The sequence below is a fragment of the Nothobranchius furzeri genome, chromosome 2, assembly GCF_043380555.1.
Source record: "Nothobranchius furzeri strain GRZ-AD chromosome 2, NfurGRZ-RIMD1, whole genome shotgun sequence".
NCBI lineage: Eukaryota > Metazoa > Chordata > Actinopteri > Cyprinodontiformes > Nothobranchiidae > Nothobranchius > Nothobranchius furzeri.
Window position 1 is genome coordinate 7,593,747 of NC_091742.1, and position 18,941 is coordinate 7,612,687.

Here is an 18,941-nt window from a genome sequence, read left to right on the forward strand (position 1 = left end):
TTGATAATGTTTAGGGAAATCTTTTAATCTTTAACATTTTTACAGCATATTTATTGAGAACGGCATTTTTATGGTTATTAAAGGAACAGGGATAAATATATGCGGGTAACGATTAATAAGTATAAAAAAGTAAATAAAATAAACAGCCTGGACGAAACAGATTAGAAAAACTATTCCAACCCCCCCCCCCCCCCCCCCCTCTTTTAACACCCTAACCTGGAGGTCACGTCCCACCTTTGGATTGGACAAGACGGCCTGACGCTTCCGTCTCCGATCCCCTCATATTTGGAGGCGGGCAATCCCCTGCAGAGCTGAGCAGAACCCTCCTGACCCTGAGAGGAGCTAGACCGGTCTGACCACAGGGAGAATTTACTCACAGATCCTGCAGAGATGAAGCCGTTCCTCCAGAGCCTCCTGCTCTGTTCTTTGCTGCTGTTCTCTGATGTCGCCCAGGCCACGTATCACCTCGGAGCCGTAGATCCTCACCTGACCGCTGCACAGAGTCACGCTCAGACCAGACTCAATGGTCGACCGCCTTTCAGGAGCCTGAATCCAGCAAGTAAGTCGTATCAAAACCCTGTTTAGATGAAGATGATGGACTGTGGAAATATTAATGACGGGGAAAATTAGGTTTTAACACTAAAGTAATGTTATCATTTGAACAAATGATTAACATTTGGATGTTTGAGCTGTTTGGTAGCTTAAATGTACGCACGTTAAAAGTGCAATAGCTGATAAAACCTTTTTTGTCTTGCATAAAAATTGTGATTTAATTTATTTAGGGCTAACATAAGATCTGAAAAGCATTACTGTGAAATTGTTTATTCTAACACTCTCAAACATGCATGACATCTCAAATCTAAACGAGGTAATTCACCTCAGTCTGTCTGAAACAACCCACGTAGTTTCTACTAATCCTTTGTCCGATCCTGAGGAAATGAACTTGGATGTTTTACTTACACGTGTTTGTTTACGTTCTATGAGTCTACTAATGTTCTCTATCACTTTTCCTTTCTGGTGGGCCTGTAGATCACAGAAGTGATTACACGTATAGAGGAGGGTATCAGTACCACTACCAGCCACCAAGGATCCCCCCGCCGGTAGTGTATCGACCTCTATCTCCACCAGTGACTTACCACAGACCCGCGGTCCCCATGCCACCTTATCACCACCGGTTCAGTGGACCAGTGGCACCACATTCGCATCACATATACAAAGGTGTATTTCCACCAGTTGCACCGCTCCATCCTCATCATAGGGTCAAAGGTCCATTTCATTACAAACTGAAGGGTCAGTGCTCGACGAATTCAAACCCAACACCAGCTCCAGTTCTAGTCCCCCCTACCGTCTTTCCAACCCTGCCAAAGCCAACTCTACCAGCAACAGCGATGGTGCTGCTGACGACACCTGCTCCCAGGACGCTACCACCGGTCAGTACCCAAAGCGGCTTCATCACCACCATCAGTGCTATGGAGACAGGTAGAATATTACCAGTCAGGTCTGCTTTCCAACCCAACTCATGCCACTCAAAAGAGTTCCAGGTTAGATGGTTTTATTTTGTTTTGGTCATAAATGAAAAAATATGCAAAATGTAGGAAATACACAAGAAAATTGGTGACTCTCTTAAGAATGCAAGTTAGCATGATTGGGCAATGATGGATAGTAAAGGATGGATCTCTTGAAGATTCAGCTGAAAGAGAAACAGAGCTATAACTGGTCTTAAGTTCTGCACAAACTTAAGAGTTAAGAGGGTCTGTTTTGATAAATGTGCATGGGATCCTAACACTTTTTAGATATGATGTCACTTTTATGTCCTGGCCATCAAGCACTTTTCCGTCAAGGAATATGAGATGGTGTTGACAAATGATACCGTATGCAGCGCCGCATATGGTATCATTTTGGTGCAAACAAAACCATTCAGTTTTGTTCCTATGTGTTTGTGTATCAAAATGTTCTGTTTTGGTGGATTAACCGTTTCTGTTCTTTTGTGAAAGTACAAACTGTAATGCTTCTGTCTGACGATCGTTGAAATGGACTTATTGCTGCCATGGTTTGGTTGATCACCAGAGACAGACTCTCAGTGCAGGACCCGTCACCTGGACCTGGTCTTCATCATCGACAGCTCTCGCAGCGTGCGTCCTGCTGAGTTTGAGAAGGTCAAAATATTCCTCGCCGACATGGTCGACACCCTGGATGTGGGCTCGGAGGCCACCCGGGTGGCCGTGGTCAACTACGCCAGCACGGTCAAGATAGAGTTCCTGCTCAAAGACCATTTCAACAAGCTGGATTTGAAGAAAGCCATCTTACGGATCGAGCCCTTGGCAGCTGGCACCATGACCGGCATAGCCATCAAAACGGCAATGAATGAAGCCTTCACCGAGCAGTCTGGAGCTCGGCCTCGCTCCAGGAAGATCTCCAAGGTAGCCATCATTGTGACAGATGGAAGACCTCAAGACCAGGTAGAAGAAGTGTCTGCTGAAGCCCGGGCCTCTGGGATTGAGATCTACGCTGTGGGAGTGGACCGTGCAGACATGCAGTCCCTGCGACTCATGGCCAGCATCCCTCTGGAAGACCACGTTTTCTACGTGGAGACTTACGGCGTTATTGAGAAGCTCACCTCCAAGTTCAGAGAAACTCTGTGCGGTAGGACAAAGAAGGGCCTGCTAGACCTTTCCCCAACGTTAACCTCTGTTCTACCTCCTTGGTGAGGGCACCTTCAGTCTATAGGTGGGGCTGTTTATAAGCCACTGAAAATAAGAGAAAAATCACATTTGCAGATGTTCTCAACCCCACATGGACTGCAGATGTCCTAACTAAAGTGTACTCGTAGACAGAGACGTGAAGTTTTTGGACCAGGGAGTCCTAAACTTCCAACTTCTTTTTAAAAAAAAATAGGAATTTGTTTAGTTGGTTTGTCATTCTTTGAATGCACTTTTGTGGTTAAATTATTTGAATGTGCAGTAAAACCTCATTTCTAGACATTTATATTTACATGAATGCAATTAGACAATGTAAATTCATACACCAGCTGATTAAATTCTAGATTTTAAATGTGAATTTGACATTCTGACACGTTTGGATTCAATAACAAGGTGCAAAGTGTTGGTTTTACAGAAGACATTCAGCCATATTTGGAGAATTGAGGTTCTGCTGAGACGTGATGTCGATGTTGTCCCTCACTCTCACCGTTTGTCTTGTGTCTCCTTTTTAGGACACATGTCTGTTTTGTGCTTCAGGGTTCTGTGATTTTACCTTTGTTGTCCAACACACAGCAAACGGCCTTGGCTGAGATGTGGTGAAGATGTTTGACTAGACAGTTTCCCACCACGAGTGTGGTCAAGTACCAACAAGAAATACTTGAATGCAACAGTTTCATTACTCAAATAGAGCATTTGGTTACAAATGCAGACCTATCTTACCTCAAACCAACTATCTTGTATGCTAGCATCTGAAACTGTTCCCAGCTGCCATCTTGACAGATGGGGCAGTTCGGATACGATGAAATTGAGTTCCGTGGATTCGTTATGAGCTGTTTGTAACAAATAGACAGAGAACAATCTCAGGCTGCAGAATCAGAAGGACTCAAGCTAACAGTCAGATGATCACCATGAGACACCCCACACGTGGCGATCACAGATACGACAGTTTTGGTTCTATAGTGTAGTGTGCGGCAACATCTCCCACAATCAAAGTGACTTCGGAGTAAACAAACAAACGAGGCGGAGGAGGACCATGCTTCCGTTTACCTCGCTCACTGATTGGCTACACGTCACATTGAACAGGCAGCACGCTCATTTGTCCTTGAAATCGGACCGAAACAATCCAATGTGCTCAATATTCCTGATTTATGATCAGAGTGTTCCTGACGTCCTTCCGAACAGACCAAGGTGCTCCTAACACACCACACATGGCAGGAATATCTGATAAACTAATTTTTAGAGCCAAGGGTTGGGTCAAAAGTCTGCCAAGCTTAACTTGTCTCTCGACTCGTGCAAAAATAGTAGCAGCCGTATACGACAGAAGGGCCAATCATTGTCGATGTTGCAGACATGTTGAAATCTTTGCGAAATAAAACGGATAAGTTGAAAATGTGCTGCTGTTGAGCGAAGACTGTACCTACGACGCATGACCGACTAGCGGTTAGCTTCTCTCCGATTCTCTACACTGAGATTGCTCACAAACCAGCCAATAACGCCACAGAACCTCCGTTTTCAACAATCCAAACTATATCCCTTTAATCCCGGCTTATTCCAGGTGTGGACCCCTGCGCCATGGGACATGACTGCGAGCACATTTGTGTCAACAGCAACGCCTCCTTTTACTGCAAGTGCCGGAACGGTTATATCTTGAATGCGGACAAGAAAACGTGTTCCCCGAAACGTAAGAAACATTCCTGCAGCTTTTTGCTGTGACACTGATGCTGCTCAAATTTATAAAAAAAAAATGTTGTGAAACAAAAGTAGGGATTCTGAGAAAGGATCAAACTGGCGGACTCCTGAATAACTCACAGCAGCATTTGTTGGACAATAACTGGGTAATTTTATAGAATTATGGCTAAACGCCAATTTCATTTGCACGGTTTGTACTCCTTAACCTGCTGTGAAAATGTGCTCCCATTTGTTTGAGCTTTGGGTTTAGTCTGGGGAAAAGCGGCGTGGGTGGCGTTCAGCATGGGCTGTTACGCTGATGTGAAATGTGCTTTCTCTTGGCTTAAGAGGTGAAGGTGGAGGTTATGGAGGATCCCTGTAAATGCGAGGCCCGGCTGGTGTTCCAGAAAAAGACCCAGGCAGCCATCCAGCAGCTCTCGGCCAAACATATCCTTCCAGTTGTTTCAGATGAGAGACGCTCTGGTATGAACTCTGCTGCTAGTTTCCCAGCAGCTGTGGTTTTATGACCTTTTCACCTTCTTCGAGGCCGTTTCTTTGACTGATCAAACTAGCCGACGTGTCAGTGAGAGTGGAGCGACTGGAGAGCGTGTTGGGCCGTGCCTAAAGCTTTAGAGGTGACATTTTTCCCTTCATGTGGAAATCGAAGCTTCCCACCAACTGTGTGCAATTCTAACTCCTGTTTACTTTCCGCAGAAACAGCAGCCTTCCACATCTGCCTCTCACCCACGACTACTGTTCAGATTTCTTCCAGGCGGAGCCGAGCTGCAATACGCAATCAAACTTTAATAAAAGTTTTACGTTAAATGCTTAATTTTGGCTTTTGGACGTATCATTACTGATTTAACACTAAACCTATGAAAAATTGTGCGATTTAACCAAAGATTTGGTTATTTTTGCATGTTTTTGTTTTTAAAAAAATATTTATATAGTAGATCTAGTTCTATGGTATTCATTTAATGTTTTTACTTGTGGTATATTATTTTTTTATGATTATAAATACTTGCATTCTAGGTCAAAGGTTAAAAATGTTAATATCCTAAACTTTTGTGTTTGAAATGTTAAAAATGTGTAAATGTGGCAAAATATAAGATTAAAATTTTGCGACAGAAGTTGGTCATTTTTTTCTAAACTATTGAAAAGCAAGAGTATTAAATTGTAAGCAGCATTTTAAGTTTAGAGGGAAATATAAACATTTTAATGTATCTTGGGCTCAGTTGGTTTGAGGAAACACTAAATTAGAGGGTTTAGTTGCTGCTAATTAAAAAAAAAGTAAAAAATGGGGAAAGTGTGTTCCTAGAAGTCAGATTAAACTTTTTGGTAACTCCTATTGAATTTTAATTTAATCAAATAACCCAAAATAAACGTTTGAAGCATAACTAAATCAGTTCTAAAGGAAATTAAAGTCTACCCTACTTTTCATTGGCTTCCAGAAGAGAGTGCAGTTCACATTTTAACCTGCAACAGGCTCCAGCTTAATTCTCTTTGCTGTGTGTGTGTGTGTGCGCGCGCGCGCTGCAGAACTAAAAGGAGGCGTGAGACTTTAAAAGGTGAAAACAAACTTCCAAATCCTTCATATGTGTGTTTTTAAAACCTTGGTGAAAATGACTAATTGTGAGTTCATCACAATTGGAAAAAGCCTTCCAACAAATCATTGTGTTAACTTCCAGTGCAGTTTGGGTGAAAATCTAAAACTAAAACATGATCACCCAGGCATCAACTCTGAAATGCATGGAGGAGTTATATGTTGATTTATTTGGGTTAGTTTTAAAACATTCAATAAAAATTAATCCTTTCATATGCCTACATTAAATGTTTCAGATTTTATTCATAATTCTGAAAATTCATAGATTCTTACATGAAACAGTGAAAAACTTCATGTTTGTTACTTATAATTTCATAATAATGTGTGGATTAAAAGTTGTGTGACCAGTTTGCATTAAGATGTGCTTCCCAAAGCACAAAAAGCCTCCATGCATCCAAACTAAATCTAATGCTGCATGAATACTGCAGGGTGGTACATCTGAAAGAGATGATAAAGATTAAAAACAATCCTTTTTTAAACTTGGAAGAAGAAGAAACACCAAACTTTTATAAAGCACCTCTTAAGATAAAAGTCACAAAGTGCTTAACAAGAACAATAAATACATTAAAATGATTTAAAAGTAACATAAAAATGGGAACCATTTAAAATTACGATTAAAAAATGTGAGGATGGGATGAAATTCTGAACCTCTACCCTAAAAGACAAACTCGGTGATGAAATTGGACAAACTCGATCAGATAATGAGGTCAGAAAAGAAAAAAGATGCAAAAACAGATTTTCTTTTACACAGTGCTTAATAAAAATTCACGTTTAATGCATTTATTGTTTAAAAACTTAACATAAATGTGTGGAGCAGCACTAAAATAAAAGACAGCATCAAGTCTTTGCAGCTATTTGGGAAAAAACCTGCAGATATAAAAAAAAGCGTTTCCATCTTTCCTTCATATAACTGTCAATTTATATGTTTATGTCTAAGTCAATATGGAAAACTAAATCATAGAAGGGGTCTGGCATTCTGTTAACAATGTGTTACAGTTCCATCGGAGGTCAAGAAGGAGGTTTCTGTTTCATTCTTTAATAGAAAAGTCACAGTTTTTGTCTGGTAATTTGATGTACGGCTGAATTAATGTCATTTGCATTTACGTCTTGTTATTGTGGTCATAATGTTTTCCCACAAACAAAGTTGAGTAATTGTGTAACGTGTGGAATGTGTAGGATTATTCGTCTGGAACAGCAGAGTCAACAGAGCATCTGTCTGAGGCGTCTGAGCGAGGTCGGGAGTCAACAGCCCAACGTTTACCTCTGGTCTGGTTCGGATCCCCTCCTCCTTTTAAACAGACAGATGTTTTATGTTTGTTTGCTGTTTCAGTTCATGGTTACCACACACACACACACACACACACACACACACACACAAGCGCTGTCAGAAACGATGAATGGGGCTCACACCTCTGAGAGGTGGAAAAGACACACAGAGGGCATCACACAAAGCTTCCTTGTTCAGATGCCTGCATTTATTGTTATATATTACTAATAATTAGCTTAACCCACACACACAAAAGTCTAAAAATGTTTTCCTTGATTCTAAACAATGCTGGAAGAATATTAGCAAAGAACTGACTGCAACAAAAGCACAAGTGATAATCAGATTTTCGTTTTTCTTAAATTAATGATCAATTTTCTCTTTTTTATGCTGCATTTTAGATGCCATACCCGACAGCCAGCTCGTCATATTTGAACATTATTTGAACTATGGAGATATTTGGCAGATCTGAAATGCCAGTGAGGAATATCTCTCCCATACGATGGGGAAAGATGGATGCATGTCTGTCCCTGCTCTGCCAGTCCACGGTGGACTTGGACACTTTGTGTTAATTCTCTCAGCAAACAGCAACATTTAGGCTCTGAAGCTGCTGAACATAACAAACTTTTACTTCAGATTGAGAAAGAAAAAGAAAGAAAAAGAAGTGAAACCTTTTGAGTATGTTTATTATAGAGATCATTACAGGAAGCATGTTAAATTTCCATTTTGCCAACAACAGCTAGTTTCTCACCTATTTCCTCTCAAATGTGCTCTGTTTGATCTGAGTCTACTCATCCACACAGTCTGGAGACAAATGAGGCGGTAAAGGGAAGCACACGCCACTGAGTCCCTCTTGTTCCAAAACATCATTTTTCACAAGGACAGTTGACATCTGCGTGTCCAGACTGAACTAGTATGGCAGGTATTTGATACTAAAAACATAGATTTTTTAATGGTAAGCTGTTGACAGATTTTTTTATTTATAAAAACAAGAAAATAGAGTTTTGTTAGGTTAATATATTCTTTCTGCAGTTCTTTATTTGAAAAAAAAAGTGAAATCTGCTTCCTGCTGTTGTAACTATTTTAATTTCCAAAAGAATTAAAACGATCTTTTATACAGAATGTTTTTGTCCCAAAAATTACTTTGATTGCATTTAACCTATGTTTTTTAATAGCTATAAAAAACTATTTTACTGGGAAAACAATATTTTTTTGTCCCTGAAATTAAATGGTAAACATATTTCTAATGATAAGAACAAGATGATTTATTATGTCAATAAACTTTGATTTATTGGAAGAAGCATGCAAAGAAAAATAACATTTTAATCTGCTTGCACGTTACATATTAATATGTTTCTGTTACATAAATGTCTGTTTTTAATTGCTTTTTAGTTTGATTTCTTTTATGGCTGCCTGTATTTGTGTATTTCACTTTGTTTTTACACTCTTTAGTGAACAAAGATTGTAAACTTTGTTATATTATTTTTAAATTTGTGTTACTGAAATAAATATATGTTTCAACGATTTGTTGAAGTGGGTGACAAAATATAGTAAATGAAAAGAATGAATAAAATCTGTTTCCATTAAGTCCCACCCAGCTTTGACGCACTAACATTTTATTGGGTATCTGGTTAATGACGTCACATCCGCTGTTGGAAACCACAACAAACCCTCATGGAGGAAGAAAATGATAAAATACTCGAAGATGCTAACTCTGAATTCATCAAACGCAGTTATGATCGAGCAGAGGAGCTGTACACAAAGTTTATCTCTTCCTGTTTGCAGCCCAGGTGCAATTTCTCTTTCGATTGGGGTTAAATTAGCTAGCTGTTGGTGTTTGTAGCGTTTAGCTGCATTTTGTTACCTATTAAGTTGAGTATTATATTTTACACAGTACGTATTTACTGTTACGTAAACAAATGAACTATTTTTGGGTTGTTTTTTTAATTATTATTTTGTAGGGAGTGTGAAGCTAGCAAGTTGGCAGCTGCTTACAACAACCGCGGACAGATAAAGTACTTCCGGGTGGATTTTTACGAAGCAATGGAGGATTACACGTCCGCGATAAAGGCTGACAGCCAGTTTGCAGTCCCTTTCTACAACAGAGGACTCATCCGCTATAGGTTAGGTAAGAAACAGCACTTTTGACAAAGAAAATACGATAGATACTGCTCTACGCGGGCAGAATTAACTACTTCCGCCTATCACTTTCAAAATAAAAGTGACGTTTTAAAGGGAATTTATTATAAAACGACTAATTAATGTCATGTGCAAAAGTTGAATAAAAGTAAACAATGGCAGCTCTTGCTTGTGTCTTCTCTATTTTGTCTTTGTCTTTTAGAAGTTTAGTTTATGTGGTGTGTAAGACACTAGATGGAGCTCTGCGTTTGCAATTAAACTCTTACCAGCTTTGGTGCTCCGAGGAAGCCACTTGTTCTCACACCATAAATCACATTGTTAAATTGACTTTGTACTCACACGTGTTTATGTTACCTTACAGGCTTTTTTGATGATGCCAAGAGTGACTTTCAGCAAGCGCTGAAGCTCAGGCCAGATTTTGAGGATGCTAAAGTGAGCCTGCAACAGACAATTCTGGACCAGCAGCACAAGATGGATCGAGGATACTGATGGAGTCAAACATCAGCATCTTCAGCACATAACCAGGGCCATCTGGTGCTCTGTCCAGGCTCAAAATCAAGGAGAAACCTTTGGATGATGCAAATATTCTTATGAATCGAGACTGAGAACATTTCAAATGTAAACACTCTGTAGAAACAGATGAATAAAGATGAATGAATTGTACAAGTATTAATAATCTGGAATGTTAAGCACTTTTTGCACTGATTATTCTACCTGTAATTCTTTGATTTGTGGGTTTTGTGTGTTCATTTTCAAAAAAATATTGAATCTATTAATTTTTATCCCAATTAGTGTTTATAGTAGCTGTTATTATTGATTTGCCCCATATAAATTCAGACACCAGTTTGGTAGTCGTAGTATATTTTAACTTCTATCTCACTTTTTTGAATGCTTTCTGAAAATATTACGACTCACTGCAATGCATGAAATCAGGGAAATTTACAACCACTTTGTGCATTTAACTCTGAAATGTTTGCTCAGAATAAAACTAAAAATTGACCACAAATTACTCTTTTTCTCCCCCATTGGGCTAAAGCAAACCACAACAATTTTTATTCACAATGAACAAAATTTAAGTTAAAAAATAAAATACTTTTTCTGATGTTTAATGAGATATTTCTAGATCATCCCATCAATTGATTATAAATATAATCTGAATGAACGAGCGGCCTAATCAGCTGCATCGTTTTTTATGTCTTAGGCAGGGTGTTTTTGGCAATAAAACAAACTAACTAGAAGCCAGTTTGAAGTAACGGTGAGAAATCTCTCAGATGCACAAAGATAAAAATCAAATGGACTAGACAGAAGCTAAAAACATCAACAAAAAGTAAATATAGCGATAAAAAGAACAGAAACCTTGTTAACAAGAGTCTAAACTCACCTAAATAACTACAGGTGTTCGGAATCACAGGTGATTAGCAGCCCTGCGTCAGTGTGATTAGCAGACGTATGACTACAGGTGTTCGGAATCACCTGTGATTAGCAGCCCTGCGTGAGTGTGATTAGCAGACGTATAAAACAGGTGGTGTGTCTCCAGAAAGACATCAGCTCCTTTCCCTTCAGAGCTCCTTTGGCTGTGAAGGCAGTGCAGTACGAAGCTGAGCTCTGGTGGTGATTGGGTGCTTTCTTCCACTTGCGTGGTTCCCTTTGGATTGCAACATGAGGAAGCCTGAAATGATGTAAGTTCCTGCTCTTGGTTTTATTTTCATATGTTTTAAATGTAATTTTTAACTTCATTGCCCTTTGTTCTAGTGTGTTATGGAACCTGATGGCAGCAGCCTTTGTCTTGGTTCAAACTTGGCCAAATGCAAAGCTCAGTTCTCAGCCAAGTAAGAAAAATTTACATTAATTTCTTCTTGTCTAGTTAAAACCAGGTCTAACCAGCTCTGTGTCCAACAGGCAGTAATTTGAAGGTTGATTGTCTGGCTAACTTGATGAGGATTTCCTTGGATGAGGCTCTTGCCGTTGGAAACCAGCTCGAAGTTGATGCAATTAGTAAGCAGCAGGTCCCACCATGTTTTACACTCTGCTTAACATTACCAGTAGTGCTAACCTGCATTTGTCCTCCAGATGGCACTAAACAGGTTATGGTTACACCCAGTCTGGCAGCTCGGTGTGGATACAGCATGGAGTCTGACCCATGGGGCAACACCAGAATTTACACTTCTCTGTTGGGATGCTATGTGGACAGCAAGGCAAGCTTAAGCTCCCTCTAAAGTGATTTATTCTGAGTAGCTTCCTGGGGACCTAGTCAACTAAGAATGTGTCTCTTCAGGATGATGTGACCTTCAACGTCGGCTTGAAACTGAAGATCTTCCGTAGTCCAGCTGATGTGATCAGTCATGATGTGTCCCAGACATGCAGCTACACCCGCTGGGCCCCTAAAGAGATCCTCTGTGACAGGAACTACATGGAAGTGAGTCTAAAGTCTAGAACTTACTTTGGGTTAAGGCAAGATTTAGGAGTCTAATAAATGTTCCCTTTCTAGGTGTCTACTTATCTGACTACCAAACAAGCTGAAGCCAAGGGCCAGGAAACAGATGACTCCAAGATTAACACTATTCCTGGTGTATGTATTAAATCCACACTTAAATATTATATACATAGAGGAGGGATTTAACACAAAAGATTTAATTCCCTTAGGCTTCTGGAGAAGAACATGGAATCTGGAAAATGACCTTCTACACCCCTGAAGCCGTGTCCATGGTTCTGAAGGAGGTCGAACAAGCAGGCTACAGTGCTATGACTACCCCAACACGTCTTGTTGTACGAAGCCCTTACCATACATCAGAAACCTACCATGAGGATGTAAGTAGCACCTTAAAAAATACTTTTTTCTTACATCACAAATGACACTTAAATGCTATCAGGTTGCTGGAGTCCCCATGGAGGTCCTCAAAGTGAGCGTTTACCAGAAGGAACAGAATGGAATAAACATCGTAAACTTGGTGGCAGCTTGCCCAACAGGTAAGTTGGGCCAGATCTGAATGACAAAGGACTGAATCATTAAATTAAAACCCACTTTTTACAGGCGGTGTCCTGTTCACTGACGAGCACATTGCTTGGCACGTGCCTCGTCGTGTGACCCCTCTGCTGGAGGGCAAATCTAAAATGGTAGAAATGTACATGGGCATCAATGGACAAAGGCTGGATAAGGCTCAGATGGCTGCAAGGAAATACACTCTGTCAACCACTGACTTCCATATTGTTGTTGAGATCCCAATTGGCTCACCTGATGGCTACTACAAGGTTGGTGCATAGCCTTAAAATTGTAACAAGGGCTTTCAATTGTGTTAAATAACATGTGAATTGCAGAGTCATGCTCCAAACTACCAATACCACATCACCTACACCATCGAGCCCATGCTTGAGATGCTCTGGAGAGCTGATGCCACTCAAGATGACACCAGATACAAGATCTTGTTCCCCATCACAACCCCACCAATGGCTCGCCCTCCTTACACCGATGACCGTAAGTCCTATCCTGTACCTTCTAGAAGACTTGGTGTTCAAGCTAAAGATGACTCTTAATGTGTCCACAGGTACTGTCCCAGAGGAGAGATCCTTCACTGTTTACGTAGGAACATTTCTTCAAGATGTGGAGCTGAGGAACATCACTTTCCCTAATGGAGTCTTCACAGTTGAAGAAAGCATTGCCAGAGGCTTGATGGTTCAGCAGCATGTCCTTCCCAATGGAACAAGTGTCTTCTCTCTCCAAGTCTCCTTTGATGCTGAGGCTGTCCTGAAGAACGTATGTGTGGGGTGTGACATGCATAAATGCATTTGAATGCTCTCTATTAATGCAATTGTTTGCAGAATCCTGAGCCCTTGATCACAACTTACTCGCTCGCTGTGGTGTTTGGATTTGTCGTCTTGCCTGAGGAGATCCCCTTTGCCCATCCAGTGCAGCTAGAGGCCTCTCTGAAGGATGTTGGTAAGACTTGAAGAATCTCTGGGATTGGCACTTTTATTTAATGCCTCTTAACCCTTCATTCTTCCCTTCAGTGCTACCAACACTAGATGGAACCTGCGATCAGGATCAGTTCTACGTCACAGTAACATACGGCAGCCAAGGCAACAGCTTCAACACCCTGGTTGGACAAAGGGAACTGACGTCAGATCTGGCTGATGCTTACCATTACCACGACAATGGAACTCACTTCACCCTTCAAGTCCCTTATGCTGCTGAAGACACAGCTTTTGAGGTAAGTTCATTGAAACTCAAAAGAAATTTGATACTAAATAACTTAAAACCTCCTCCAGGTGTTTGACACCGCATCTATCAGAGCCCGACTCAACCTGCTGCTCTGGGACGCAAAGAACCACTGGATGCTAAATGACTTCTACCTGACTTGCTACTTCCCCTTGACAACTACTAGTAAGATGCACAATTGTAATAAACTCTGCACTTGAGTTGACTTGGTATTAAACACTCCACCTGTCCAGGATGCCACTCCAATGGAACCATCTCCGCCTTGGCTGTGAAGGTTGAATCCGTACCAAACCTCAACCCCAACTGGCTCACTCTGAGAGATCAGTCTTGCAAACCAGTCTCCAGCAACAAGCGTTTTGCTGACTTTACCTTTGCTGCTGACTCATGTGGAACAACAAGAACAGTAAGTTCAGTCACTCATTTAAGTCACAACCTGAAACTTTTGCATTAACTTCCTTGTCTTCCAGTTCTTTGGCAACTACATGCTGTACGAGAATGAGATCGGCCTGTATCATGGTGGTGAGAAAAGAGTGGCCCATGCTTCACCAGTTGAACCTGACTACAGGTACATAATAAAGCTTTATTTTTCTATTGAACTGATCTGAACTGATCTGACTAAAAGCTGTGGTCCTCAGACAAACCATCTCCTGCTACTACCTGGTCAACGACACCAAAACCCTTTCCTTTGACGCCAAACCAAGAAAATATGAGCCAAAAGCTGAGATCGGCTCAGGGCACATGATCGTTCAAATGAGGCTTGCATCAGGTAATACTCAAATGACTTAAATATTTATCTTTATGAATGAGCTTCTGCTTAAACATGAGTCTTTCTCCAGACTCTTCCTACAACCACTTCTATGAAGCTGAAGACTACCCAGTGCACCAATACCTGAGGCAGCCACTCTACTTTGAAGTGGAGCTCATGCAGTCAGCTGACTCTCACCTGGAGCTGATCTTGGAGACCTGTTGGGCTAACCTTGAGGAAGACAGGACCTCTCTGCCCAGCTGGGACATCATTGTGAACGGGTAAGGCAGCTGCTGTTAAAGTAGCTTCTGCACATCTATATATATAAGATTAACTCTGGAACAATTTACCCAACAGATGTGAGAACGCCGATGATGGCTACACTACCATCTTCCACCCTGTTGCCATGGATACAGGAATCGCAGTCCCCTCTCACTTCAAACGCTTCTCCATGAAGATGTTTACATTCATTGAAGACAAGAAGGTTCTGCAACATGAGGTAATGCCTGGCTCTGTATGCTGGCTGAACACCCACTACTACAGTCTGTAAAACCTCTCTCCATCCACAGATCTACGTCCACTGTAACGTCGTCATCTGTGACAATACTAACCCTACTGAAGGAATCTGCCAAGGCCAGTGTGCTAATCCTACTGCAGTCAAACCTACTGATAAAGGAATGAAAAGAGGTAAACTAATAATCCTCAAATATTCCTGTTGAAAGAGCAGCATATAACCTCTTTCTCTTCTCTTGCAGCCCAAAGAAGCACCACAACTCAAGAGCTGATCTCCACTGGGCCAATTGTATTGACTCAATGATTTCAATAAATGTTTCTTAAAAATAACTTCTGTTGCACTGGACTTATTCAAACTTCAACAACTTCAGGGTTTCAACAACTTCAGGGTTTCAACAACTTCAGGGTTTCAACAACTTCAGGGTTTCAACAACTTCAGGGTTTCAACAACTTCAGGGTTTCAACAACTTCAGGGTTTCAACAACTTCAGGGTTTCAACAACTTCAGGGTTTCAACAACTTCAGGGTTTCAACAACTTCAGGGTTTCAACAACTTCAGGGTTTCAACAACTTCAGGGTTTCAACAACTTCAGGGTTTCAACAACTTCAGGGTTTCAACAACTTCAGGGTTTCAACAACTTCAGGGTTTCAACAACTTCAGGGTTTCAACAACTTCAGGGTTTCAACAACTTCAGGGTTTCAACAACTTCAGGGTTTCAACAACTTCAGGGTTTCAACAACTTCAGGGTTTCAACAACTTCAGGGTTTCAACAACTTCAGGGTTTCAACAACTTCAGGGTTTCAACAACTTCAGGGTTTCAACAACTTCAGGGTTTCAACAACTTCAGGGTTTCAACAACTTCAGGGTTTCAACAACTTCAGGGTTTCAACAACTTCAGGGTTTCAACAACTTCAGGGTTTCAACAACTTCAGGGTTTCAACAACTTCAGGGTTTCAACAACTTCAGGGTTTCAACAACTTCAGGGTTTCAACAACTTCAGGGTTTCAACAACTTCAGGGTTTCAACAACTTCAGGGTTTCAACAACTTCAGGGTTTCAACAACTTCAGGGTTTCAACAACTTCAGGGTTTCAACAACTTCAGGGTTTCAACAACTTCAGGGTTTCAACAACTTCAGGGTTTCAACAACTTCAGGGTTTCAACAACTTCAGTTCCTGGAACATAAAATCCTAAATGCATTCACATATTTCAAACCATACAGCAAATGTGTTGAATGGCTAGATCTAAAACAAAAGGTTTCTAATAACAAATGGGAACATGGAAAAAAATGCTATTAAGCTAAAATCCTAGACTGAGAAGTGCAAACTGATCTAAAAGGGTGACAAATCCCTAGTATGAGTTAATCCAGAAATTAAAACTCCGCTCAAATTCTGCCACCCTAAAAATCTCTCCAGTGCTTTACACTAAAGTGCATTGTTAAAGCAAGTAAGGTTGCAGGAAAAGGCTTTTAGTCAAATGCTTAAATCGAAGACTGCCAGTCCCCCTAGTGGCTTGAGTTGGTAGAATAAATACAAAAAATGCTAAGTCTAACACTGAGACATAAAAATTTTAGCGCTTCTGGCCATAAGTGTCTGCCAGGGAGAAAAAAACTGACCCTTAAATCTAGCTAAAGACCCCTGCTCCAAATAAACTGGTTAAAATGCTAAAGCTGCATCAGCATGTTCCCTCCCATCACGTCTCTCAGAAAGCCTTTTGGCTTGGTCACTGTCCCATTGAATCTCGCTATGATCCATCATAAGATGTGATGCATATCGAATCAGTCATCCATCAAAGTCATCAACATGCAGCCTTCTCTCAGCCTGAAGGATGCTCAGATTTATCTCTTTCATTTGGTTTACTGTTCCCTGACAGTTTGGGGGTTCTGTTTGTCACACCTGCTCCTCTATCACCACCATGATGGAGAGTCTGCTCTGCATCCAGATGCAAAGGACTGTCCATCCCAGCCAGAGCATAAGCTAAAGGACAGCTCGTGATTTGTTGAAATCAGAACTTCTTCGGCATTATAGCCTTATGATCGATCCGGGCGAGCAGCCAGACCTCCATTAGTGAGCGTGCTGTACACCGAGTTCCCAGAGCCACTGCAGTTACTCAGAGGGGATTTCTTCATTTCATCCCTGACATTTTTACATTATAAATAACTTTATAAGTGAGGCCTTGGCACAAAGTCATGTAGATTAATTAAATTATACATGAACCTCATTACTGTTTTAAGAAAAAGAGGAAATTCTAGATAGTTGAGGGACAGTTGAGGTGGTTTAATGACAGAAGTGCACATCATAGTCAAATAAATGGGGACTACAGGGGAGTTAATACAGTCAACTCATTGTTTTAGACTAAATTAAATGCTGGATAAAATATTCAGAGTCTGACACATTTTAGGTTTGGTCTTGTTAATTGCAGTCAGCATATTAGCTTGTGTTATGTATGCAAGAAACGAAATAAAAATGAACATTTCTGAAGAAATTCTGATCATCAGTGTAATAATTTAAGTTAAAACAAAATTCTTACATTTTGTATTATGATCTGAAGAAGAAGCGTAATGAAAACAAGATCAAAATGTTAAAGCTGTTTCCACTGGCTCATCAGGGTCCCCATGGTAACAAGTAAGGTGACCAAGGACACAAAAGTAAATTAATTAGTGAGCCTTTGACAAAACGTTGAAAAAGTTTGAAACATTTTTTCTAAATTTACAAAGTTACAAGATGACCGCACACTGTAAATGAAATTATTTGGGGATAAAATCAAATGTTTTTAAAAAATCATAAAATTTAAACTGTGATTGGGTCAAAACCATTAAAATATCCCAATGCAATAATAAGTATGAAGCAGCTGAATATCGTTGTCTTGTTTTCAAATATGTCGTTTTTAAACCCTACAACTTCAAACAAAAACATCATGAAGTCTCTAAAACCAAACGTTACATTAGCTTTTCTGGTCATTGTTGCAATTGTCACATCAGTTCAGTTTGAACACGTCGAGTACAAATGTGTTTTTTCTTAAGAACAAGCCCGTTGCACGGACTCGCATCTACATTTAGTTTCCTGACATTTGAAAACAAGGTTATTGACAGCATATATTGATTAACCTATTTTTCTGTCAGCCTCTCTGATGTTTGCTGCTCCCCAGAGAGCATTCTCACACATTACCGAAGAAGCATTTTTACACACTTGCGTGCAATTCTCATTTTAAAGTGACATGTCAAACAAAGCTGTGGAAAACGTACATTTCGTCTGGATTTAAATTTGCGTGCAGCCAGATAGCGCTCGTAAATGTACATTCAAATATTTTTTATTAAAAATAAATAAAATATGGCAATGATTTAAACTGATTGATCATCAGATCTTAATTAGCTGTGATAGATTTGGTCTTTCACTTAAAAGCTTTAAACAAACAAACTCTAACCTGAAAATAAATATGGCCAGTTGATTCCAAATTCAATATTTGAGGCTTTTTCATTGGCTGTTATTCTAGGATGAGATTGAAATAAACTATTTTTCCAGCCTTTTACCTTCACCTATCTGTTTTAATGATCCATTTATAATTTTAACTTGACCTTTCTTGTAAGTGAAGGCATCTTATTCCATAGCGCAATCGGATCCCATCCAATAAATGCAGGTTTCAGTGGCATGTCCAGATCTTTTAAAATGGGGTGGCCCAGGTGAGGCTATACTTTGTGCATGGGTGGCACCAATGGTTATGCTTTATTTTTTTACCCCAAGCCTTTTGTGGACAATGAAACCCCTATTTAAAGGGAATTCAGTGTGGTGGCACCTGGGGTGGCCAATCACATTCCAAGGATGGCATTTGCTACCCCAGGCCACTCCCTGGACACGCCCCTGGCAGGTTTCATCCTTTACAAACCGTAAATTAGCTTAATTTAGTCTCCAAAGGAAGTTATTTTCTAAACTTAAGCCCAAGCTCATTTCGTTGCTGTGACCCATCAATATGCAAGCACACAGAAGTCAGCACATATTTCTTTCAGCAGTTGCTTTAATGTAAAATTGATCTGCTGGATCAACTCTGAAGCCTGGAAATGAATAAAACAAGACATTATCACCTCTTAATGACCCTACAGATC

General features: G+C 40.3%; 3 protein-coding genes across 8 annotated transcripts; all 3 read left to right on the forward strand.

Moving 5' to 3' along the window:
* The first annotated feature begins 197 nt into the window (after nt 1–197).
* Nucleotides 198–5,497, forward strand: matn3a (matrilin 3a). Of its 6 annotated transcripts, none has more exons than XM_070543560.1 (7): nt 198–559; nt 1,030–1,479; nt 2,068–2,643; nt 4,255–4,380; nt 4,716–4,809; nt 4,932–5,002; nt 5,082–5,497. In XM_070543560.1, the coding sequence occupies exons 1-6, from the start codon at nt 391–393 to the stop codon at nt 4,990–4,992; spliced, it is 1,476 nt and encodes a 491-aa protein (XP_070399661.1). In that variant the 5' UTR covers nt 198–390; the 3' UTR covers nt 4,993–5,002; nt 5,082–5,497. The 6 variants fall into 6 exon arrangements, with proteins under 6 accessions (XP_070399661.1, XP_070399662.1, XP_070399663.1 ...); XM_070543561.1 differs by having other exon boundaries at nt 5,088–5,497; XM_070543562.1 differs by lacking the exon at nt 4,255–4,380.
* A 3,141-nt stretch (nt 5,498–8,638) lies between these two features.
* On the forward strand, nt 8,639–10,039 carry ttc32 (tetratricopeptide repeat domain 32). The gene is made up of 3 exons (XM_015947432.3): nt 8,639–9,024; nt 9,196–9,362; nt 9,735–10,039. The coding sequence occupies exons 1-3, from the start codon at nt 8,909–8,911 to the stop codon at nt 9,860–9,862; spliced, it is 411 nt and encodes a 136-aa protein (XP_015802918.1). The 5' UTR covers nt 8,639–8,908; the 3' UTR covers nt 9,863–10,039.
* Nucleotides 10,040–10,895: 856 nt separating this feature from the next.
* On the forward strand, nt 10,896–15,174 carry zpax1 (zona pellucida protein AX 1). The gene is made up of 21 exons (XM_015947431.3): nt 10,896–11,052; nt 11,126–11,202; nt 11,273–11,368; nt 11,444–11,568; nt 11,649–11,789; nt 11,862–11,942; nt 12,017–12,181; nt 12,244–12,340; nt 12,405–12,622; nt 12,689–12,845; nt 12,916–13,124; nt 13,190–13,307; nt 13,379–13,578; nt 13,637–13,751; nt 13,820–13,989; nt 14,054–14,151; nt 14,222–14,352; nt 14,423–14,612; nt 14,689–14,830; nt 14,901–15,018; nt 15,087–15,174. Exons 1-21 carry the CDS (start codon nt 11,033–11,035, stop codon nt 15,146–15,148), a joined length of 2,730 nt encoding a protein of 909 aa, XP_015802917.3. The 5' UTR covers nt 10,896–11,032; the 3' UTR covers nt 15,149–15,174.
* Nucleotides 15,175–18,941: the final 3,767 nt, after the last annotated feature.